This window comes from Dromiciops gliroides, chromosome 2, assembly GCF_019393635.1.
Source record: "Dromiciops gliroides isolate mDroGli1 chromosome 2, mDroGli1.pri, whole genome shotgun sequence".
Lineage (NCBI taxonomy): Eukaryota > Metazoa > Chordata > Mammalia > Microbiotheria > Microbiotheriidae > Dromiciops > Dromiciops gliroides.
In genome coordinates, this window is record NC_057862.1 from 354298125 (window position 1) to 354323972 (window position 25848).

General features: G+C 38.7%; 1 protein-coding gene across 2 annotated transcripts in view; it reads left to right on the plus strand.

Annotated features, from left to right (window-relative positions):
• Positions 1-25848, plus strand: part of FAF2 (Fas associated factor family member 2) — a 76174-nt gene that overhangs the window by 38029 nt on the left and 12297 nt on the right. For both annotated transcript variants that reach the window (XM_043985937.1, XM_043985938.1), the window contains exons 5-10: positions 511-649; positions 3194-3279; positions 3373-3464; positions 7523-7700; positions 8535-8706; positions 20547-20690. In XM_043985937.1, coding sequence (XP_043841872.1) covers positions 511-649; positions 3194-3279; positions 3373-3464; positions 7523-7700; positions 8535-8706; positions 20547-20690 — 811 coding nt within the window. The remainder of the gene's footprint in view (positions 1-510; positions 650-3193; positions 3280-3372; positions 3465-7522; positions 7701-8534; positions 8707-20546; positions 20691-25848) is intronic.

A 25848-nucleotide genomic window follows, 5' to 3' on the forward strand; every position in this document is an offset into this window, starting at 1 on the left:
AATTGGAAGTTGATGCTGCTAATAAGAAATTCAAATCAGTTTTTGACTGGATTGGATAATACATATATAAACCTTCTGCACATATTGTGCATATGTATACACTAAAACTTTTACAGAACAGAAGAAAAGCATGGGGGAAAGAGTGGAATAAACAGAAATAAGCACTTTTTTTGTTCTCCTGGCCCAGCACTGCTTTATCTCATTGTCTCGTCTTCCTTTTCCTTACTAGTTCTTGTAAACTGTCTTATTCCTACCAGTACCACTACTGTATTCACCCTTGGATACAGATTTTTCAGTGCAAAAATACATAGGGTATAGTGTTAGAATTTGTGATGCTAATTTGCTTCTTTGAAGGGACAGGGAAATTTATACTTGAAAGCAGATATTATGGTTCTAGGTCCTATTGAATGGCTCTGTAAGACTGGTTGATAATGTCTTTTGCTTAAACTGACTATATCATACAAAGGTTAAGTAAATGGGATTCATGTGACAAATGTCCTTCCTCCTTAGGTTTGCGCTTCGTTTTATACGTCCAGACCCTCGAAGTAGGGTAACTGACCCTGTTGGGGACATCGTTTCATTTATGCGCATATTTGAAGAGAAATATGGGAGGACACATCCTGTCTTCTACCAGGGAACATACAGCCAGGTCAGTGGCAGAAACAGTACAGAAGTTACTTTGATGTGAATCCTTCCTTGGAGAAAACTGAAGAGCTTTCCTTTTTTTTTTTTTTTAAAGTGCTTTTTCAGTGCAAAGTTTACAGTTCAGTTTGAGCATGGTTTAGATCTCATGCTCCAGGCATCCCTTTTAAGTTCCCCAGTCAAAAAACTGGTCACCATCATTACATTGTAGATATGTTACAGAATTCTGTATATGTAGATACCTTGGCATCTTTTTTTTTTTTTTGGTGAGGCAATTGGGGTTAAGTGACTTGTCTAGGGTCACACAGCTAGTAAGTGTTAAGTGTCTGAGGCTAGATCCGAACTCAGGTCCTCCTGACTCCAGGGCTGGTGCTCTATCCACTGCGCCATCTAGCTGCCCCCTCCATATTCTTTTACACCTGGTACAGGGTAAGGAATATCTCAAGATATTCTCAAGAATTTAATGTTAATACAAGTCAGAGTGGGGTGAGCATGGGGGCACTGATACAAGGTCAATTATTCTTCCCCAAACTACTTTCCCCAATACTGTACCTCACTGTCCCTTGTCACACATATCCAGTCAGTTGTCGAATCTTGCATTTTCTACTTGCATAACATATCTACCATCTAACTCTCTCCAACTCAAACAGCTACTACCTTTAGTTCAGATCTTCATTACCTCCCACCTGGACTATTGCAAAATACTCCTAATTGATCTCCCTGTCTCTAGTCTCTTTTCACTCTAATCCATAATTCATCTTCCAGTATAGTTGCCAAAGTGATTTTCCTTAAGCATAGATTTGACCTTATCACTCTCCTACTAAGTAAACTCCAATGACTCCCTACTGCCTCTAGGATAAAACACAAATTCTTTGTTATTTATTTTTTTATTTTTTGGTGAGGCAATGAGGGTTAAGTGACTTGCCCAGGGTCACATAGCTAGTAAATGTCAAAGGTCTGAGGTAGGATTTGAACTCAGGTCCTCCTGAATCCAGGTCCAGTGCTTTATCCACTGCGCCACCTAGCTGACCCCAACTCTTTGGTTTTTAAAGCCATTTACACCCTGGTCCCAATCTCTTTTCAGCTTTCCCCCTTTTCAGTCCAGCCAAATTGATCTTCTCTCTGTTCTTCACATGTGGTATTTCATCACTTGTCTGGAAGGCACTCTTTTCTCACCTCTTAGAGAATCCCCCTCATTTCCTTGAGTAATTTGAGCAGGGATGGTTTCTTTTGGTTTTTCTTGGTTTTGTCTTTGTACTTCCAGTTCTTGGCTCATATTGCTCACTTAACAAATGCTTATCAATTTATTTCTATGATAGAACTTTAAAAGATGAGTTCAAATCCCAGTGCTTCTACTTCATAGCTTTGTGGCCATATTAAAGTCACTTTACCTAATTGTTGGGCCTCAGTTCCCTCATCTGTAAAATGAAGAAGCTGAACTAGATGTTCTTTAGTGTTCCTTCCAGCTTTAAATCAAGCTAAGTGTGGTCATATTCCTGGTACATCTGGAACAGTAGAGAACTACTATTCTGTGCATTGGAGGAAGAAAGGTTACTCAATACTATGTACATCATGTGTACTTCATGATTTCCTATAGTCCAAATATCTGGAAAGGAAAAATACCTTCTTTTTCTCTTTTTTTCTCATGTTCCACATTTCTCTTACACTTTCACTTGATACCATTATCCTTCTTGATGGTACTTTTTTCTTCTCTGTGTAGCATTTAACAAGTATTTCAGCAGCCACCCTTAATTTGCCTGGCACTTTATTGGGAACTGTAGGAGCTACAAAAAAGTGTAACATGGTCTCTTACCTCAAGCATCTGGCAGTCTTTGCTGTTTAATACCTTCAGTGTATCCCAGAATATGCCCTTGCCAGGGGAGCTGCTTGGGTTATGCATTTAATAGCTTTGTTTTGATTGCAAGAATGGGACAGGTAGACTACAGCACAGTACTTACCACTTTTTCATGTGGCCAGAGAATAATTTTTTCTTCTTGATAGCCAATGATGTTACTAATGCCTCATGCGCTTAATAGATTGGAGTAAGTGTTCAGGAGTAGCTAACATGGCTTTTTAAAAAAATCTTTTATATATATAAATCTTGTTTGTACACAGTTATTTGTTGTCTTTCCATACCCATCCCCCTCACCACCCTTTCTTGAATTAGAATGTGAACTTCAGGAGGGCAGGGGGACTGTTTTTGCCTTTCTCTGTCCTGGCACATAATAGGTGCTTGTTGACAAATTGAAAAATTCTTGAGAATTTTTATTAGCTTTTTTTGCTTTTGTGTTCTTGGTGCAATTTAAAACCGTTTAGTGGCTTTTCTCATTAAGAAATGTTAAAAATTAATTCAGGAAGCAGCAAAACATGAGAAATAGAGGTGTGTGTTTAGTAGGAATTTTTTTAAGGGTCATGAAGGTAGATCACCCATTCTAGGTGTTTTTTAAAATTCCTTATTTTTATTCCCTTATTCATATTTGCCCTGAATTTTGTGAAGGATGCATTGGTACAGTGTCATGTGTAATTAGTTGTTCATTTCTGTTTCACAAAGGCACTAAATGATGCCAAGCGTGAACTTCGCTTTCTGTTGGTCTATCTTCATGGTGATGATCATCAAGATTCTGATGATTTTTGTCGGTAAGTAAAAATATTTCTTTTTTACCTATTTTCTGTTCCCTTAGTTTATGTTTTCAGTCAACATCTTTATATTTGTGTCTTTCCTCCCAACAGCAATACTCTTTGTTCACCTGATGTTGTTTCGCTTATAAACAATAGGATGCTCTTTTGGGCATGTTCCACAAACAAGCCTGAGGGATACAGGGGTAAGTTGAGCCTCTTGCTTTTTCTCATTTCTTTCGTTGAACTTACCAAATTTCTTCCTTTGGCATTGTCATGAATAGATAGTGAAGAGGAAATAATACCACAAATCCCTCTTTGTTATTGGTGGAGCCTTTTTTGGTTTTGTTTTCCCAGCATAAAATTATAGCTATCAGCTAGCTATAGTCTTAGTGAACTAAGTACGCCGAATACCTTGAGGGGTCATATTCATTAGGGATACTTAGAACAGGGACTCTTAGTTGGAGGTCTTCTTAGAACTCAGCATTTAATGGGTTGAAGAAAAAATGTTACTTTCAGGCACTTCCTATGAACATGCTCTACAACTGTGCGTTTAATATATTTATTTGTTTGTTTATTTATTTATTTTAGTGGGGCAGTTGGGGTTAAGTGACTTGCCCAGGGTCACACAGCTAGTAAGTGTTAAGTGTCTGAGGCCGGATTTGAACTCAGGTACTCCTGACTCCAGGGCCGGTGCTCTATCCACTGCACCACCTAGCTGCCCCCATTTAATATATTTATAATCTTGTTTTCTTATCTTCTGATCCCTTAGTACTGATTTCTTAACTACTTAACAAATTCAATGTACATTGGCTCTGTTGTGGCTTCATAAGGCCTGGATCTGTCATTTTTCCCCCCTTTTAAACCAAATGAACAAATGCAGATAAAATTCTTATTACAATAAAATCCTTGCTGTTCAAAGACTGTTACCCTTCTTCAGGGGCAAACAGCCCCTGAGCATCCAACAACAAAAATTACAACGGAGAAGACCCAAAGATTGTATCCAATATTCTATAGTTGAATGGTTACTTTGTCAGTGAAGTAGATAGAAGAGTACTATGATTAGCTTTTGATGTTTGTAGAAAACTTGAGAAGAATGGGGAAATTAACAGAATATAGAAAAGCAAATTTATAAAGCCGAAAGGAGAACAAAACGGATAGTGAAAAAAAGCAGCTGCTCTCACAGTAGCAAAGAAAAGAGTTAGCTGTGGAGAGACAGAAAGAATAACTTTTTTCTGGAATAATAGGAATAATAACCTGTTCTTTATCACTGTAATCCTTGAAAACAGCCCTATTGTTTCTCTGGAAGGAAGGACCAACTACCTGTTCTTCAGTGCAGTATTTGAAGGCATAAGAGATCTCTGCAGTGACAAATAACTATTATACTACATAGCACCATACACCTTACACTGACTGACACAAGCAGCAACTATAGGGTTAGAGGCATCAAGCCTTTCTTCAATATAAATTCCAGTCTTTTGGGGGGGGGGTTGTGAGGCAATTGGGGTTAAGTGACTTGCCCAGGGTCACACAGCTAATAAGTGTCAAGTGTCTGAGGTCGGATTTGAACTCAGGTCCTCCTGACTCCAGGGCCAGTGCTCTATCCATTGTGCCACCTAGCTGCCGCCTTTTTTTTCTTTTTTTTCTTTTTTTCTTTTTTTTAGTAAAAATGTATGAAGATTAAATAATCTTAAAAGAGAAATGTGGACCACTGTATGATTTGACAAGGGGAAGAAGTACTGATAATGTTGGTGGATCAGTACAGTATTGGTCCATCTACCCTCTGATATCCAGGGACTTAAGAAAAGACGACTGTTGAGATTCTTTCTAGCTCTCCTAAAATGCCATGTGATTCACCTGTCTAAATTAGAAGACCCAGGCCATGTTCTATATGAGTGGTTCTCAGTAAATAGTTCTGTGAGTGCTCTTATCTCTGCCATGATACTCATTAAAAATACATGTTTTGTATAAGTAAATAGAGTTGACTGCACTGGATATATTTTCAGAAGTGGTGCTTTTGGCATTTCAAACTAGGACAGTATTAGGATGTTCGTTGTTATGCAGGCATCAAATCATGGTGCTATAGAGTAATTATATGGCTTTTTCATTGTATTTGATATTCAGTATGGTTTTTCCACTAGTGAGACAGGTTAGTTTTGATAATGTTTCCTAATTTCTGCTCAGGCTGGTGGCAAAGAAATTGCTTCCTCTTTGTTTAAAGAGAGTGATAAGTTGACTGTTCTTACAGGTGCTGATACTACAGGTTCCCATAAAATAAAACATTTGGCAGTTGGAAAATGTCATTGCCCTATAGATTTCAGAGGTGTCACACTTTTATATGTTGTTAATAATACAAGCCAAAATGAATGGATGGATGGAATAATTTTTTTTATTTGTTTTATCCAACAGCCATTTATTAAGCACCTGCTATATGTAAGGTACTGTGCTTACTGTCACTGAGAGATTGTTTTGGAATTATAGTAGTCCAGTGAAAGCAAAACTGCTGCATTGCTAAACAGAGGTGGTGATCACTCTGAGTAAGCAAGATTAGTTTCTTAATAGAATTTTTAATGGTATTTTTTCCTGCATTGTCGTTACACTGATTCAACCTCTGGGCCAAGGGCTCAGTATAAGATATTATTACAGAAGAGATTTCATAAGAACAATGAACCATTCTGCTGATACTATGTAGAGTGTGCTAGCATAATGAATCAGCTTTCTCATGAAATCTCTTCTGCAATTACGTTTCAAAAAGGCAGAGTAGCGTAGTGGATAAAGAGCTAATTTTTGTGTCAGGAAAACCTGTGTTCAAATTTCTACCTCTCACTTGTACTGGCTGAGTAATCTTGGGCAAGTTAGTTAACCTCTAAGTGGTCTAGGCAGTTCTCTAAGACTTTAAGTTGCAAGGAAGGCGCTGCTCTGCATTAGTAGTTAGTTTCCTCATCTAGAGTTCTCAGCATTGAAGAAATCACTGTTCCAGAAAATGTAAATAACATTTCAAATACTGACCAATTTGTCCCATAGGTTGAATCAAAGATGCAGTTTGTGATGTTGCCTGTACCTGGAATTCCGTTCAACACCAAACATTGAGGAGTACTTATGTTCTTCATACACTACGAATAAATTTAGTGCAAATGGAGATAGAAGAGTGGGTGCGAGCTGACAAGGACCTTTGACTAATGACCTTTGGTCCATTGTTAGTGATGCAGCAATCAATGTGAATGGTGCTGCCAAGTCAGAGCAAATGATCAGTCAGTGTTTTCATGTAGAAAGCAATATAGGTGTAGAAGTCTGGAGACCTGGGCTCTAGTCCTGGTTCTGATGACTTTAAGCAGTTCACTCAGACTTCTTGTGCCTTAGGTTTCTCTCCTATCAAATAGGGCATGGTACTTTCCCACTTAGCTCCCATGATTTTTGTGAGAATAAAATGAGATCATAGATAGGAATATGTCCAAAAATTAGAGGTGTGAGAATATTAATAGTGTTTGTAGTGAGTAATGAGAAAGATCCTTTGTTATATAAGACTTGTTGCAATTGAGTTACTATAGTATTATCACAGGGCCATCATTCATGATGTGGAAATCATTTTATTATCCAGAGTCCATTTCTTAAATGAAATATTTACAAAGATGATCTTTGGAGGAAAGGTATTTTATAGTGTTTTGTTTTGTTTTTTATTTTTATCTTAACTAAAGCTCTTTTAGTCATTAAACAGAACCTAGGGGAGGAGTACAGTTCTTCTAGCCGATTAGTTTGCTTGGTTCTGAGGTAAATATTTACATGCATCTAGATCCCTGCCTGGGATACTGGCTTATCAGGATCTACATGAACAGAGAAACCATTGCTTTGTGATCTCTTAGACTCCTTTTTTAAATAGCAGAAATAAGCTTCATTAACTAAACAGTGGTGCCATCACTTCTCTGAGGAGAACTAAGCAAAGAGGTTTCACCAAGATTCTGCTTTTAGTTGTACTGTATGGGAGCAGAGTTCATTTAAGAGCTTGGATGGAATGCTGTGTACCTCAGAGTTCATTATTTGCTGGCTTGTATATTTCAGAATGGTGCTGCTTAGACCCAGGTTCTAGCTTCTGCTCCAATAGCCATGTGACTTTGAGGGCAAGTGACTGAAGTTCACTGAGCCTCAGTTTCCTCATCTATAAAATAAACTCTACCCTACCTCTCTCACAGTGTTGTGAGGATTATAAATGATATTACTTGTGGCAGTATTTTGAAAGTTGTATCCTTTTCTCTTTGGTCTCCTCCAGTGTCCCAAGCTTTGCGAGAGAATACATATCCATTCCTAGCTATGATCATGTTGAAAGATCGGAGAATGACTGTGGTCGGTCGGTTAGAAGGTCTCATTCAACCTGATGATCTCATTAACCAACTGACATTCATCATGGATGCAAACCAGACATACCTGGTTTCTGAACGCTTGGAGAGGTACTAGTTATAACCCCATATGGGCCAGCTATTGTACAGATCATTTTGAGCCACATAAGTGTATGGTAAATGTTGGCTACTTGCTTACTGTTGAAGTATTTGAATACTATTAAAGACCGTGGCTGCTTTCTCTACATAGATTAATATTGAGCAGTTCATGTTTTGTCTCTTTGGTGCATATTTACATATATACATGCTGTATATTCTATTTTCCCCTATATAACTTATGCTCCTTTAGGGCAGGGACTATTTCATTTTTGTCTTTATATTCCCCTTGACTTGCATGCTACTTGCCATAGGAAGGCATGCTTAAAAAAATGTTGATTGGTATTTGGCCATATTCAGTTTTCATGATTCACATGGTGGCATGAAATATTATTTTCAAACTATTTTGAAAAAGTATTCCTATTAAGATTACTTTTCTTTTGCTCTCAGTGTCCCCTCTGTTTAAAATGTAGATTTCTTCTCACCTTCCACCTCCTAGAACCCCTCACTTCCTTAGATGAGACTCAGGCATCTCCTTGAGCACCTTGTTCTTGTCCATTCACCATCCAGTACTGCCCTGCTTCTTAAGCCACCTCTTCAACTATTTTATATTAACTCACTTGACGTTTATGCTGTATATGCATGTATATGTGTGTGCACATGCACATGCACATGCGCATGCACACGCACACACACATGCACACTTGTCAGCTCCCTGTTAAAATGCAAGCTTCTTGGGAGTTGAAATTAATAGATTGTCTGTGCTCGTACCCCTAGCACTTAGCCCATAGTAGGCACTGATGGAGTACTTGTACATTCATTGACTAATGCCTTTTGACTTAACTTCAGGGAAGAGAGAAACCAGACTCAAGTGCTGAGGCAGCAGCAGGATGAAGCATACCTGGCTTCCCTTCGGGCTGACCAGGAGAAAGAACGGAAAAAGCAAGAGGAGCGTGAGCGAAAGCGACGAAAGGAGGAAGAAGTACAGCAACAGAAAATGGCAGAAGAGAGGCGACGACGGGTTAGGAACCTTTGTGCTCTTGTTTCTAACACTATAGTATAATACATCAGAAGCATTGTGTTTTTATCTGTGATGGCACTTCATATCTTAGATGATTTAATCAGTTGCTTTGTCTGAAAAAATTCACCTACTAGAGGTAAATCCTTTAGTGATAAGCATATCCTCTCTTACATAGTCTTGTTCTCATCTGACTAACACAAGTCTTTGGGCTTATGAAACAACCCACTTGATATAATCCCTGTCAGTACTCATACTACTGGGTACCTAGTAGACCTCTTAAACTCAATATGTCTAAAAGAAAACTCATCTTTTCCCCATAACCTCTCTCTCCTACATTCCCTATTACTGTAAGGAATAATACCATCCTCCCAGTTCCTTAGGTTCACAATTTAGGAGTCCTCCTGGATTCCTCACTATCTCTTATTCCCATGACCAAGCTGTTGTCAGGGCCTGTTGATTTCTTTTCTTTTTTTTTTCTTTTTTTCTTTTTGGTGAGGCAATTGGGATTAAGTGACTTGCCCAGGGTCACACAGCTAGCAAGTGTTAAGTGTCTGAGGCTGGATTTGAACTCAGGTCCTCCTGACTCCAAGGCCGGTGCTCTATCCACTGTGCCACCTAGCTGCCCCAGGGCCTGTTGATTTCATCTTTGCAAACATCTCTCAGACACGCCCCCTTCTCTCCTCTGACACTGCTACAACTGGGACAATCCTTCATCACCTCATACCTAGGTTTTGCTGGTACGTCTACCTTCTTCAATTCATTCTATGCTCCAGTCCATCTGCTATTCTGACACTAACGTGATTTTCCTAAAGCTCAGGTCTAACCATGAGTGACATAAATTCCACAATAAGGCAAGAAGTGGTAACTGTTTTGAAGGGCCTAGGAACCAAGCATAACTAGACTGCATTCATGTACACTTATTTCTTGCTCTAATGTCTCAAGTCATTTGCTTTCTGTTTGTTAACAGTGAAGAAACAGGAAGAAAAACTCTGTACTCTGTTTTATCCCAAGTCTCTCAGAGACAGTTTATTAAATAAACAAGAATTCCTGCTTGAGTTGAAGTCCAAACTCACAAAGTTTCCCCTCCTAATTTAGAATTCTCTCTGACCATTCCTTCCTTCCTTCCTTCCCTTCCTGTTTTCTTTTTCAGTTCAATTCCAATTTCTCACCATTCCCCCCATTTCCCTCCTCTACTCTCTTGAGACCAGAAAAACAACTCATCGTAAATATATGTAGTTATACAAAAAAAATTTCCACATTAGCTATGTTCACAAAAAAACTTTAAAAAGAAAGAATATATGCTTCAGTTACCATTCAAAGTCTCATATCTGGAGGTGTGGATAGCATGTTTAATCTAGTCCATTGGAATTGTGGTTGGCCATTGTCTTGATCAGTTACAATGTAGCTATTGTTGCACAATTTTTCTCCTGGTTAAAGGGACAGAAGACAGTCCCTGCCTCAAGGAGCTTACTATCTAATGGTGGAGACAACATGGAAACAAATATACACAAAGCAAACTATATACAAGATAAATAGGAATTGATGGAGGGAAGGCACTAGAAATAAGGAGGAATTTGGGAAGGCTTCCATTAAAAGATATGATTTTAGGGGCGGCTAGGTGACGCAGTGGATAAAGCACCAGCCCTGGATTCAGGAGTTCCTGAGTTCAAATCCGGCCTCAGACACTTGACACTTACTAGCTGTGTGACCTTGGGCAAGTCACTTAACCCCCACTGCCCCGCCAAAAAAAAAAGATATGATTTTAGTTGGGTCTTAAAAGGAAGCAAGGGAGGTCAGTTAAAACAGAGAAGGAAGAGCATTTTGCTTTTATAATCCAGGCATGGTGATGAGGTGTGAGATTTAAAATTGGATATTAGATCATAAATCTCCCCTACTTAACCCTTCCCTTAATTCATCTCCCAGACTAGTAAATGGAAGAAGCTTCTGGTTTTCTAGATAGAGCCTTTATTGTATATAAGGTGTTGTTGATTAGAAGGATAGGAAAACAGAAATACAGTACAAATCGTCTTAAATCTAGGCTTAGTCTATATTCCTTATAAAAACTCACCAAACCGATTTAGGCCACCTTTGGAGTGAGTCAGACCGTCTGTGCCGCGCCGCCCGGAGTCCCGCCAAGCCGGCAAAAAAGGCTACTCCCGTTCTCTCCACCCCGGAAGTCAAAAAACCCGGCAGGCAGTCTGACATGCGCAGCAGGCGGACTGTACCCGGCAGGCAGTCTGACATGCGCAGCAGGCGGACTGTACCCGGCAGGCAGTCTGACATGCGCAGCAGGCGGACTGTTCATCTCCTCCCCAAAAGGGTGGTCCTTGAAAAACTGGCGTCTTTCAGTTATCCTAACCGACTGTTAAAAACTTTCATATTTTACCACATTTCCCCCCTTTGCTTCCTCAAGAAATGGAATGTTTCCTTGATGGAACAGTAAAAAGAATATAATAACTTCTGCTGACTAATAATATGCGAACAACAATACAGAAAAGGAAGAGAGGAAAGTTTTGTCCAGAGGGGCGATTTTTTTTCTTTCCTCATGAACCGACGCTTTGACATTAGTCTTGCAAAGGGAGAGCCTCTGCAGAGAGTACATGTTACAGATAGTATATAACAGAAAGGAGATAGTAAAAGCTAATAAAGCAAAACAGTTCATATAAAGTCTCTGAGTTCTCTTGTCTTCTTGAAGTGGTAAGATATCATCAGGAGGAAACTGGATTCTGGTCTGGAAAACTGGATTCTGGACTCTGGTCTGGATTCTGGATTCTGGACTCTGGTCTGGAAAGCTGGATTTCTTCTTTAACTGTTTGAATTGCTGTATTTTTTTTTTTTTTTTACTAAACCTTAGCATAGCATTTTGCAATCAGTAACACTTTTTACCACCATGTGTCTGGATCAAAGTCAAATTTAGTATGTGTTCATGACACCTGAAAATGTTATGGAAAGGTTATCATACCATATCTCATGGTTCCGAGACAGCCAGTGATTGTGCTAGGCCACAGGTGAATTCAACTGAGTGAGATAAAAAGATAAGTAAGTTCAGTTAAATTAGGTTAAATTAGGAGGGAGAGAGGATGAATACTGGACTGTGCCTAGTAATTGTGCTCTACATAGTCACCATCATAAGCAAACCATGGACTTATGTATACCTGTCTCTCCTTTTGTTGCACATATATTCTCTCCAGGGCCTGAATCAGAGTTCACAGCAAGTTAGTCTCTGAAATGATAAGTTTCCATATTTCTGAAATCTCATTAATTTCACCAAAGACAATATGATGGTAAAAATGTGTGCTATGCTGCATAACTGAGAATATATTAGTGATATATACAATAATTCCAAACCATACCCAGAGTATAATGACATATAAATAATAAACGAATGTAAATAGCTGATTATATTAGACATTGTTACATAATCTTCTTTTAGACATTATTACATAATCTTCTTTTAGCAATTAGACCACATCATCTTATACATGAATTCTCTAGTATAACAGTAGCAGATACTTAAAGTGGTGATTAATTCATCAAAAAGAAATAAGACTTCAATAAGCAAGATTCAATATTCAATAGCATATACTTAAAATGCCTTTGAAAAGTCACTTAGTTTACAAAATCGGGTTTTTAAAGAAAAGCAAAAGAAACAAAAGTAAAAAAAAAAAAAATACAGCAATTCAAACAGTTAAAGAAGAAATCCAGCTTTCCAGACCAGAGTCCAGAATCCAGAATCCAGACCAGAGTCCAGAATCCAGTTTTCCAGACCAGAATCCAGTTTCCTCCTGATGATATCTTACCACTTCAAGAAGACAAGAGAACTCAGAGACTTTATATGAACTGTTTTGCTTTATTAGCTTTTACTATCTCCTTTCTGTTATATACTATCTGTAACATGTACTCTCTGCAGAGGCTCTCCCTTTGCAAGACTAATGTCAAAGCGTCGGTTCATGAGGAAAGAAAAAAAATCGCCCCTCTGGACAAAACTTTCCTCTCTTCCTTTTCTGTATTGTTGTTCGCATATTATTAGTCAGCAGAAGTTATTATATTCTTTTTACTGTTCCATCAAGGAAACATTCCATTTCTTGAGGAAGCAAAGGGGGGAAATGTGGTAAAATATGAAAGTTTTTAACAGTCGGTTAGGATAACTGAAAGACGCCAGTTTTTCAAGGACCACCCTTTTGGGGAGGAGATGAACAGTCCGCCTGCTGCGCATGTCAGACTGCCTGCCGGGTACAGTCCGCCTGCTGCGCATGTCAGACTGCCTGCCGGGTTTTTTGACTTCCGGGGTGGAGAGAACGGGAGTAGCCTTTTTTGCCGGCTTGGCGGGACTCCGGGCGGCGCGGCACAGACGGTCTGTTCATCTCCTCCCCAAAAGGGTGGTCCTTGAAAAACTGGCGTCTTTCAGTTATCCTAACCGACTGTTAAAAACTTTCATATTTTACCACAGAGGGTTTGCACTAGAGTGATGGGAGCATCTTTAAAGGAGAGAATGGGCTGTATATAAGAGATGTTAAAAAGATAAAAGCTTCTGGACTTGGCAACAGCTCGATTATAGGGGGATGAGAGAGAATGAAGAATGTAGGATGACTTCTAGATTTTGAGCCTGAGGGATTGGACTGGGAGGGTGGGGTTGTCTTTTACAATAATAGGAAAGACAGTGAGTTCAATTTTAAGCATACAGAGTTTAATATGTCTGCTGAATATTCAGTTCAGGGTATCTGAAATGAAAAGTTCAAAAGACAATTTTTTTGTTTTGGGGTGGGTTTTTTTTTAATTGTTTTTGTTTTAATCCTTAAGTAGTATTTTTTTCCCAGTTACATGTAAGGATGGTTTTCAACATTCATTTTTATAAGATTTTGAGTTCCAAATTTTTCACCTTCCCTCCCACCTCCCCAAGACAGAAAACAATCTGATAAAGGTTACATATGTACAATCACATTAAACATATTTTGGGGGCAGCTAGGTGGCGCAGTGGATAAAGCACTGGCCCTGGATTCAGGAGGACCTGAGTTCAAATCTGGCCTCAGACACTTGACACTTACTAGCTGTATGGCCCTAGACAAGTCACTTAACCCTCATTGCCCTGCAAAAATTAAAAAAAAAATTAAAAAACAAAACATATTTCCACATTAGTCATGTTGTGAAAGAAGAATCAGAACAAGGGGAAAACCTCAATAAGAAAACAAAAGAACAAGTAAAAATAGTATGTGGTTCAATTTGCATTCAGATTCCACAGTTCTTTTTCTGGATGTGGAGAGCATTTCCCATCGTGAGTTCTTTGGAGCAAAGTCTGTCACAGCTGATCATCACATGGTGTTGCTGTTACCTTGTACAAAGTTCTCCTGGTTCTGCTTACTTCACTTATCATCAGTCCATTTAAGTCTTTGCAGGTTTTTCTGAATCTGACTGACTGCTCATCATTTCTTATAGCACAATAATATTCCAATATATTCATATACCACAACTTGTTCAGCCATTCTTCAATTGATGGGATCAATTTCCAATTCTTTGCCACCACAAAGTGAGCTGCTATATTTTTGTATATGTGGGCCCTTTTCCCTTTTTTATGCTCTTCAAGGGACATATAATTTCTCAGTAATCAACAATCATTTTATTAATTTTGGCTAGTGAATAGTTAATAAAAGGATGGTAGTTTGACATTCTCTTGTAAACCGAAGAGGAATCATGGAGGAGGCTACTCACACTTACGTACCCTTGGAAGAGTGGCTGTTCCCAACAGGTGGAAAGCAACTCTAATTGGTTAACAATTAATGAGGGGCTGCTAGGTGGCACAGTGGATAGAGCACCAGCCCTGGAGTCAGGAGGACCTGAGTTCAAATCCGACCTCAGACACTTAACACTTACTAGCTGTGTGACCCTGGGCAAGTCACTTAACCCCAATTGCCTCACCCCAAAAAAACCCCCAAAACAATTAATGAGAGGATGAATATTATAATGAGAGGTAGGCCTATTCTAATGATACTCTGGAGGAAGTGACTTTGATTATGTCATTCTTACTCCTCTCTATCCAGGCTAGCCCCAGTGTTGGGCAATCTAGACAAAAGGATCTACCTCTACCCAAACTTGTTTGAATAGAACACAATGGGTCAAAATTCACCTAGATTAGGTTCTCTTTTGTATTTTTCTAGTTGGGTGGGTAAGAATTCTACCTACATAAAATGGTGCAGGTACAGTAAATTTTTGGTCAAAGTCACAAACTCCTTTAGAAACTAGACTTTGAGGAAATAGGAAGAAAAAAAAACGACTTGGATCTCCCCCACAAATTATTGGTTGTTAATACAAGAGAGAAATGATCCTTTCTCTCAGGGCAGGATAGATTTGAGAGTCATCAGTATAGTGATGGTGGTTAAATCAGGGGGAATTGATGAAATCACCAAGTGAAGTAATATGGAAGAAGAAGAGGTCCCTGGACTGGACCCTGAGAGACAACTACAGTTAGAGAATGTGATCTGGAAGAGGATCCAGCAAAAGAAACAGAAGTAGTGATCATGTAGGTAGGAGGAGATCCAGGAGAGAGAGTGTCCTGAAAAGCTAGAGAGGAGAGTATCAAGATAGAGAGTGCGAGGCCAAGAGGTCAAGGAAAATGATTGAGAAAAGGCCATTGAATTCAGCAACTAAGATCATCAGTAACTTGAGAGAGACAGCAGTTTCAGTGGAATGATAAAGTCAGAAGCCAGATTATAAAGGGTTAAGAAGAGAGTGATAGGAGAGAAAGTGGAGGCACTTATTGTAGATGGCAGAAGAGATGTAGAATGATTGTAGTAATAGAAGAACCTAGTGAGTTTTTTCAGGGTGGGTGAGACATGGACATATTTGTAGGCAGTAGGAAATGAATCTGTAAAGAGAGAGAAAATAATGAAAGAGTGGGGATGACAGATTCCTTGTAAGGGATGGTTTGAACAAGTAGAGGGATTAGTTTTGATAAGGAATAAGGCCATTTTGACATGTGAGACAGGGGTGAAGGAAGAGTTAGCTACAAAAGGCTTCTGAGTGATAGGAAATAAGGAAGAGGGAATTAAAATTGAATGGCTTCAATTTTTTCATAAAATATGAGGCAGGAGTTTCACCTGAGAGATTGGGAAGAAAGGGAGTAATGGAAACTTTGAGGAGGAAATGAAAAGGTTTGCTGTGGAGAGTGGGATAGTGAGTAAGATTGCCTACCCCCAGAAAGGGCCTATTTGAGGTAGTAATTTGTGGTGGACCCCATCAGAACAATTATGTAATTTTCTACATCTTCATTCAGTATAACATATGTAAGAATGAAGGTAGCTAATAGTGAGAGTGATCCAAGGCTGAAGCTTGGCTGGGTATAAATTGGTGATACAAGGGACTTAGGGATTCAAGAGAGGAAGACAGTATAGTGTTGAATTGGTTCACCAAAGGGTAAAGATGTAGAGAAAAGATTGGGAGAAGAGAAAGTGGCTAGTGCAGGAAAAGATAGCCTGGGAGGGAATTTAGGGGTCAAAGGATTGGAGATCATGGTGCAGAGGAATTGTAGAGTTTTGTAAGGGAAGGCAGAGGGAGAAGTAAAAAGCCAATAGATTATGGTTGTATATGGGGATTTCAGTATTCTTAAATGTAGAGATAGTACATTTGTGATCAAAGGTAGGACCGTCTTTGTGTGTAATTGAGGTGGGGTAAAGGAGTAGCTCATGGAAAGTGAGTAGGCAGAGAAACCCATTGGTTATTAGGTTATTTGAGAGAGAATTAATATGTATATTGAAGTCCCCTACTATTAAAGGAAAGGAGTTGTAGAAGAAAGAAAAATTGTGGGCCTGGTACTGGACTTGTTAAGGAAGGAAAGTGAGCACCGGCCCTGGAGTCAGGAGGACCTGAGTTCAAATTTGGCCTCAGACACTTAACACTTACTAGCTGTGTGACCCTGGGCAAGTCACTTAACCCAATTGCCTCACCAAAAAAAAAAACAAAAAAAGGAAGGAAAGTGACCTGGGGGGGGGGTCTATAAACAACTACAGGATTTTGATTGGATAGTGGATATATGAATAGTGTGAAACTCAAAGAAGAGAGGTTAGTGAGTGACGGAAGAAGGGGGAGAACCTGGAAGTGGCAATGGGGAGGAAGGAATGTTCCAATGAGATATCCCCCTGCCTTAACCAGTGAGCCAAGGAGAATGAGTAATGGTGCAACCAGTACAGGAAAGGGTAGCCCATCAGGCTGTATCATCAGGGGGATCCAGCTTTCAGAGCCAATAACCAGAAGGCATGAGAAAGGACAAGATTTAAGATAAAGAAAGTTTGTTGCTTATGGAACAGACATTTTAGGGGGCACAGAGGAGGGGTTGGGTGGAATTAGGTTCAGACTTTGGAGTGGGAAGGTTGAGGGGGATGAGAATGGGGAGTTGGGTATTGGTAGGTGAAGAATGAGGTTTGAATGATAATCTAAAGTAATTCAAATCACTGGATTATGACCAAGTTTGAGAATATTCATCATTGAGTGGAGGGCACCACTCCTCTTCCCTAGGAAGTAGGAGATGGGAAGTACACGGAGTCAGATGAGAGTTCATCACGTTTATATTGCATAACTTATTTAACTATTTCCCAGCTGATGGGCATCCCTACAATTTTCAGTTCTTTGAAAAGAACTGTTATAAATATTTTTATACATTGGGATCCTTTCCTTTTTTCTTTGGTTTCTTTGGGGTATAGTAGAATTTCTGGATCAGAGGGAATGCACAGTTGAATAGTTTTTTGGGCCTAGTTTCAAATTGTTTTCCAGAATAGTTGGACTAGTTCAAGGTTCTGCCAAGTAGTGCAGTAAAGAACCTTTTTTTAAAAAATTTAAATTAATAAAGTATTTTCTTTTTTTCCGTTACATGTAAAGATAGTTCTCAACTTTTGTTTATACAAGCTTTACAATTTCAGATTTTTCTCCCTCCCTCCCCCCTCCCCTAGACAGCATGTAATCTGATATAGGTTATATATATATATACACACATAATAACATTAATCCTATTTCTGCATTAGTCATGTTATAAGAGAAAAAATCAGAGCAATGATGAAAAACTTCAAAATAGAAAAAAACAACAGCATCAAAAACAAAAGAAATAGTATGGTTCATTCAGCATCTATACTCCACAGTTCTTTTTTTTTCCTTGGATTTGGAGATCCTCTTCCATCACAAGTTCCCTGGAACTCTTGTGCCATTGCATTGGTGAGAAGAATATAGTCCATCACAGTAGATCAACACTCAATGTTGTTGATACTGTGTACAATGTTCTTCTGGTTCTGCTCATCTCACTCATCATCAGCTCACACAAGACCCTCCAGGTTTCTCTGAACTCCTCCTGCTCATCCTTTCTTACGGCACAATAGTATTCCATTGTATTCATATACCACAACTTGTCCAGCCATTCCCCAATTGATGGGCACCCCCTCAACTTCCAATTCCTTGCCACCACGTAAAGAGCAGCTATAAATACTTTTGTACATGTGGGTCCCTTTCCCCCTTCCATGATTTCTTTGAGAAAAAGACCCAAAAGTGGTATTGCTGGGTCAAAGGGTATGCACAGCTTTATCACCCTTTGGGCATAATTCCAAATTGCTCTCCAGAATGGTTGGATCAGTTCACAGTTCCACCAACAATGCATTAGTGTTCCAATTTTCCCACAGCTTCTCCAACATTTATTATTTTCCTTTTTTGTCATTTTAGCCAATCTGATAGGTGTCAGGTGGTACCTCAGAGTTGTTTTAATTTGCATCTCTCTAATCATTAGAGATTTAGAGCATTTTTTCATATGGGAATAGATAGCTTTGGTTTCTTCATCAGAAAACTGTCTGTTCATATCCTTTGACCATTTCTCAATTGGGGAATGACTTGGGTTCGTAAAGAACCTATTCTCCCACATCCCTTCCAGCATTTTTTATTTTCCCTTTTGTCTTCTTGACCAATCTGATGCATGTGAGGTTGTATCTTAAAGCTGTTTTAATTTACATTTCTCTAATAATGATTTGGAGTATTTTTTCATGTGACTATTGATAGCTTGGAGTTGTTCCTCTGAAAACTGCTTATTCATATCCTTTGATTTTTACTTTGAGAATGGCTCTTTTTCTTGTAAATTTGACTTGCTTCCCTCTTTATCTTAGAAATTAGATCTTTATCAGAGCAGTTTTCTGCAAAGATTTTTTCCTCCAGTTTCCTGTTTGTCTTCTAATTTTAGCTGCATTTATTTTGTGCAGGGGAAAAAAGTTATGTACTCAAAACTGTTCTTTTTACCTCTTGTGACCCTCTCTAATTCTTGTTTGATCATGAGCTCTTCTACTGTCCATAGATCCAACAGCTGATTTCTTCTAATTTGTTTATCATGTCTATGTTATATACCTATTTTTGGCTTCTTGGTGTATGTTGTAAGATATATTGGTCTATGCCTGTTTTCTGCCAGATTACTTTCTATTTTTCTCAGCAGCTGCCCCAGTAACAAGGATCTTTGGGTTTACCAAACACTAGGTTACTGTGATCATTTGCTTATTGATATTGTGTATCCAGTCTGGTCCAGTGACCAACCTTTCTATTTCTTACCCAGTACCAGATTCTTTTGACAGTTATTTCCTTATAATATAGTTAGTTCCTTCCTTCCTTCCTCCCTTCTTTCTTTTTTCATCAATTTCCTTGTTTTTCTTAACTTTTTGCTCCTCCAGATAAATTTTATAATTTTTTTCTAGCTCTGTAAAGTAGTTCTTTGGTAGTTTGATTAGCATGGTACTGGATAAGTAAATGAATTTAGATGGTATTGTCATTTTTATCATATTGACTCAGCCTATCCATGAGTAATTAATATTTCTCCAGTTATTTAGATCTGCCTTTATTTGTATAAAAAGACTTAAAAATGTGTTTTAAAAATTTCTGTATCTTGACTCAAACAGTTTTTGTTTTGGGGTGTGTGTGTGTGTGAGAGAGAGAGAGTGTGAGGCAGTTGGGGTTAAGTGACTTGCCCAGGGTCACACAGCTAGCAAGTGTTAAGTGTCTGAGGCCGGATATGAACTCAAGTCCTCTTGATTCCAGGGCCGGTGCTCTATCCACTGTGCCACCTAGCTGCCCCGACTCAAGCAGTTTTAATTCATATTTTGCATAATCAAACAGAAGACAGAATTTTAGACCAAAGTAAAACAAAGGAACTTAATTTTAGTTTAGGTAGTTTACCAAGTAGAACTATAGTAATGCTCTCCTTGGAGAAAACACCTTTCTGAAACCAGTCACTTCCTCTAACCACTGTCTCTAAGGATTCCCCTGTTGTTGGCTAAATGTGAATGGATATAGCCTCTTTTGATTAGATTAAGCAAAAAGAAATTCCCACTTGTAATTTAGTTGCTATAAATAAGACAAACCCCAGTAATCTTAGTTTCAAAAAATTAATTCATTTGAGGAAAACTAATTGGGTCTTTGAAACAAAACCAAGAATCTCAGACCAGACTATCAAAATGTTATTTCTCCGGACAGCTAGGTGGCGCAGTGGATAGAGCACTGGCCCTGGAGTCAGGAGGACCTAGGTTCAAATCTGGCCTCAGACACTTAACACTTACTAGCTGTGTGACCCTGGGCAAGTCACTTAACCCTAATTGCCCTGCCCCCCCCCCAAAGTCATTTCTCAGTATTTTATAACATAGTGCTATATACTTCCATAGTAATTGAGCTAAATTTAGACAATAGCTTATGAATATGAGCAAATAAATGTTCATGACTTTTGTTAAAATAATCTAAAACATTTAATTTTTTCTGACTGTGTGACCAGGTTCTTTTGATCCTTCATTCTGAATGGCCTTCTTTAACTAAGAACTAACCTTTGCCCTTTCTTTTCCCAGAATCTACAGGAGGAGAAGGAGCGGAAGTCAGAATGCCTACCACCTGAGCCACCACCTGATGATCCTGAAAGTGTTAAGATCATTTTCAAGTTACCCAATGATTCCAGAGTAGAGAGACGATTCCATTTTACACAATCTCTAACAGTAAGCACCAGCAGGGCATTTTGGACTTAAAATTTGGGATATGGATTTGAAAATCTTTGTAATTCAAGGTAATAGAGCTCTTTTGGGGGTATTACAGTACCCTGACTAGCAAAGAGGGAGGAAATCAGATATGGTTACAGTGAAGAATCCCTGGCAGTAAAAATGCAAAGGCTCTTAGAATCATGCACAGAGTTAAAGTGTGGTAAAATTCCTTTCTCCTGACATCTTCAGAAGGCCTGCAATTGGCCTGATTGAAGCCATCTAAAAGGAAGCTTTGGGGTACCATGATGTGAACTTTTGAGAGTGTTTACTTTTATCCGGATAGTTCCCTTGAACATGAAATCTTCTAGTCTTTTCAGCATGTTTATTTTAATGAGCACTGTTTTGTCTCTAGAATCAGTGACAGAAACTCTAATTTCATCTGTCTTTAGTGCAGCCAACCCTCTCCTCACCCCAGTCTCTTTTTTTGGCCAAGACTGGCTGCAGGTTTAGAATGATCTTTAAATATTTCTTCCTTTCCCTGGATTTGTTATATTTTTTGAATTTTGAATCCCTAGAAAGAATTTTAAAAAAATATTTGTGATATTTATACTGGTTTTATTAATGTTTTTATTTTATATCACATTTGTTTCTAAATATATCCCTCTTCCCAGTCCTACACAGCAACATTTATTAAAAAGAGAGAAAAATAGTTGAGTAATCTGTGCAACACATCAACTGTGAATGTTAGTATATGCCAAATTGCACATCTTTAGTTGATGACTTCTGTAATAAGGAGAGGAAAGTGGATTTGAAAGGGTTTTTGTTTTTTGGCTAGGTGAGTAAAGGAGGTTACTGTAGCAATCTAAATGGTTGGTAATGAGGGCCTCTTTAAGGAAGTGGTGGTAGGAGGACAAAGGAATGCATTTTGTTTGTGTTTCTTAGTTGAGTTTGACAAGACCTGATACCTGATTGGATATGAAAGTAAGAAAGAAGGAAGAAGAGTAAAATATAACTCTGGGTTTGTGAACGTTATTGGATGACCCCTATCTAAACCCATCTGAGGAACTGGCTAGGGATGGTATTTGACTTTCTGACTGCAAAGATTCCTCCTGACTTTTTAGGTTCACAAAAACTAATTTCAAATTCTTTGCTGTTTTCATGGAGGTCCTTGGCTGCTGTTCATGGAAAAACCTGTTCTCACAGTCTCATTTCTTACTGCCACAATTGTTTTACCTAAAGTGTATATTCACTTGCTTGTTGTGAAGGCTGATTTCTATCCATAGGTGTAGTTCAACCGTTTTCATTTCTTGGCCTAATAACTGTTCTTACCAGTATTAAACTGCCTTTATGCCTACCCTTCCTTAAATGTTATTACTCCCTGTCAGAACTCCACCTAATTAGTTTTCTTTTCCTGTTTGAAAACCTATGCCTCTTAATGTATTTCCCATTGCTGCCCACTACCTATGTAACCTTGAACAAGTAATCTCGCCTGTTTGAGCCTTATTTTCCTCATCTGAATACAGCTAGGACCCAGTGTGTAAATGATGATTCCTCTGAAGTGGTTGCATTATTTAAGTTTGTGTTGCTTCTTTCCACCCGTCTGGGACCAATTACCATATTTAATATAGTTATAAACATCAAATAGTGCAAATCTGAATATGTCCAACTACTTTGGGGATTCATTATTTGCATTTATTGGGATCTGCCTGTTTGGTAAAGGATTTAAACTAGATCAGTGGTTTTCTTTTTTTCTTTTTTTCCTTCTCTCCTCTGCTCCCCTCTGCTCCCCTTCGCTCCCCTCCCTTCGGTCAGGCAATCAGGGTTAAATTACTTGTGCCCAGGGTCACACAACTAGTAAGTGTCAAGTGTCTGAGGTTAGATTTGAACTCAGGTCCTCCTGACTCCAGGGTAGATCATTGGTTTTCAAAGTGTGCTCTGGTGACCCTTGGAGGTCCCAGAAGTCAAAACTATTTTCATAATACTAAGAATTTAAAAATTTTTTAAATTAAAAAAAGAATTCTAATTTGGCAAATATCAATAGATTTTTCTTTCATAAACAATATCTCTTAGGGCTTAAGAGACCAAAAAGTTTAAGAACTCCTGGACTAGTTGGTCCATCAGATCTCTTCTTGGATCTCTGACTCCAGTAATCCCTTTATACATTTCAGGTTCTGGGATGCTTGCATCATCTCGCTTTAGTATATTTGCAGAACTGAAATAATGAAGACATCACCTGAACTCAATGAGTGACCATGACACAACCTCCTTTCCCCAGAATCTTTTGTTGCCTCACAATCCACATACTTGCCAGAAGTTATAGTGTGATGGAAAATTGTACTAAGCATAAGCCTTAGCTCTGCCCCACTTGGACCTGTTACCTTAAGCATGTCATTTGGACTTTAGTTTTATTATCTCATAGTATGGGGACAGGAGAGTTTGTATTAAATGTTCATTAAGGTCTCTTCTATCTCCAGTCTGATTCAGTGAATTATGCAGAATTATGAATATTTTGTGCATCTGTTTGCAATATAGATAATACCTACCATAATAAGGCAATAATTATAAGATTCAGAGCTGAAAGGTTTAGTACAATGCACTCTTTACTGATGAGGCAACCAAGGCTCAAAGAGGTGGTGATTTGTGCCTCACAGATAGTAGTACAGTGGAGACAAGAACCTCTGACTCCAAATCCTTTCTACTATCCTAGACTAGCATTTCATTATGAATGCATCTGAGAATTTTGAAGGAACTTAAGAGTGAAATAGGAACTCTTGGTCAGAACATAAAGCCTTTTTACTTCAAATGGCCACTGTTTATACACTTGTGGATTGCTGATGGAAACCCCTAATAAGGAAAGTAGTTCAGGGACACTGTAAACTATACATCAAAGAGTCTTATTTCCATGTTGACCAAGCTAGATAAAACTTTTAAAAAGAGTAGGATTACAGAACACTTAAAACATAAACTTTTGGGGGCAGGGGCTAGGTAGCTACATGATTTCTCCTAAGAAAAAGTCTTGCCCACCTGATCTGTTAAATTATTTAAGTGGGTTATTGAGATATAATATACTTTGTCATTCAAAAACTTTTTTTTTTTTTGGTGGGGCAGTAAGGGCTAAATGACTTGCCCAGGGTCACACACAGCTAGTAAGTGTCAAGTGTCTGAGGCCTAATTTTAACTCAGGTCCTCCTGAATTCAGGGCCGGTGCCTTATCTGTCCACTGCGCCACCTAGCTGGCCCTCCATTCAAAAACTTTTTGTTTGTTTGTTTCTCTTGTTGTTTTTTTTTGCAGGCAATGAGGGTTAAGTGACTTGCCCAGGGTCACACAGCTAGTGTCAAGTGTCTGAGGCTAGATTTGAACTCAGGTCCTCCTGAATCCAGGGCCAGTGCTTTATCCACTGTGATACCTAGCGGGCCCCCCCCCCCCAATTCAAAAACTTTAAACAAATTTCTGTACCAAAAACTGTTGTATTAAAAGAAATTGAATCATAATCCCTTTACAAGAGTCCAACTCTGGTGCCTCACCATAGCTCGATGTAACCCTGGTTTTTTTAAAGGCTATGCTAACATTTCAGGCTTTGATAAGTTCTCCCTTACTGGAAAGTCTTCGAGTATGTTTCTAGTCACAAACCTGTGTTAGCTGGATGGTTCAAGGAACAGCCCAGTTAAGTTCACAGAGCTAATCACAAATAATTTGATCACTAGGCAGGAAATTATCTGGCTGTGGCAGCCTGTGAATCATTATAATACAAAATGGCCCTTGAATGTGTATATTGTACTACTTCTGTTGTGAGAGTGAGGGAGTGGCAGAAAATGAAACATGAGTTCCTTAAAATTAGTTTTTAGGCTGCATATTAAATTTTAATTTAACTCTTAGCACTCTAAATGTTAGATCTTTGTCTAAAGAACTGGACCAGGGTCAACTAGGTGGCGCAGTGGATAAAGAACCGGCCCTGGATTCAGGAGGACCAGAGTTCAAATCTTGGCACTTACTAGCTGTGTGACCCTGGGCAAATCACTTAACCCCCACTACCCCATTAAAAACAAAAACAGAAAACTAAAGAACTGGACCACATTAATATCAGTATCTTCCATATAAATGAAAACAGAAGACATAAAGATGTGTCTCAATGGAAAGATGGCTCACGGGTTCTTAATAAGACAACTAAAGGAGATGATGATTTTTGGTTTTGTTGTGCGTACAAAAGCAACAAGAAACGTCATTTCATGACATGCTTGGGTTGTTCAGTGAATGTAAGCAAAAATACCATCATGAGAATAACTGAAGTATATATACCAACACTGCATATTGAAGAGGACAAAGAAGTAGAAAAATGCTGTGAAGAACTAAACAAGGTTCTCCAAACCAACTTAACATACTTTGAGTCTTTTTTCCTACATTGCAAAGATGAGCACAGGGAACAATGGTGGAAAATACTAGAAAATATATTTCATGATTAAGGAATTGAAAAGAGGCCAAAGGTTGGTATCATGGCTTGACTCTCCTTTCCGCACCTGCTGCACTTTGGAGAACTCTCCATACTGAGGCCCTCCTGTCCTGATTGGTGATTCCCTCCCTAGGGCTACCATTTTAGGTAGAACTCCAGCTGTGCTTCACTCACACCTGTACTGTCTTCTTCTCCAGGTGCATTATGCCTTTGCTACAGGTACCTCCCAGCCCTTTGCTTTCCAGCTCCCCTTTATGTGTTGCCTTCCTTCATTAGAATAAAAGCGCTTTGAAAGTAGGAACTGTTGGGCTTGCTTTTATATGTGTCTCCAGCACCCAGCACACTACCTAGTGCACAGTAAGTGCTCAAAATACTTTACCTCTTCAAGGGCAAGGACTGTCTTTTACTTTTTTATCCCCAGTGCTTAGCACAGTGCCTGGAACATAATAGGTGCTTAAAAAATGCTTAATGACTGACTACTCAGAAGACTCATGCTTACATATTATGAATAATTGCTTCAAGAAGAAAGAACTAAATATGATTATCACCAAAAAGCATCACAAAATTTTGTTGATTTTCAGCAGACAGGAAATAACTGGTTCCTGATATGGGAGTTATTTATGAATCAGCTGTTTGTGTTACAAACTACTGATTAATTAGAAGAAAAGTAAAAATCAACATCAAACTAGAAGAAAGGATAAAGATAAGAAACAGTATAATTTACAGTA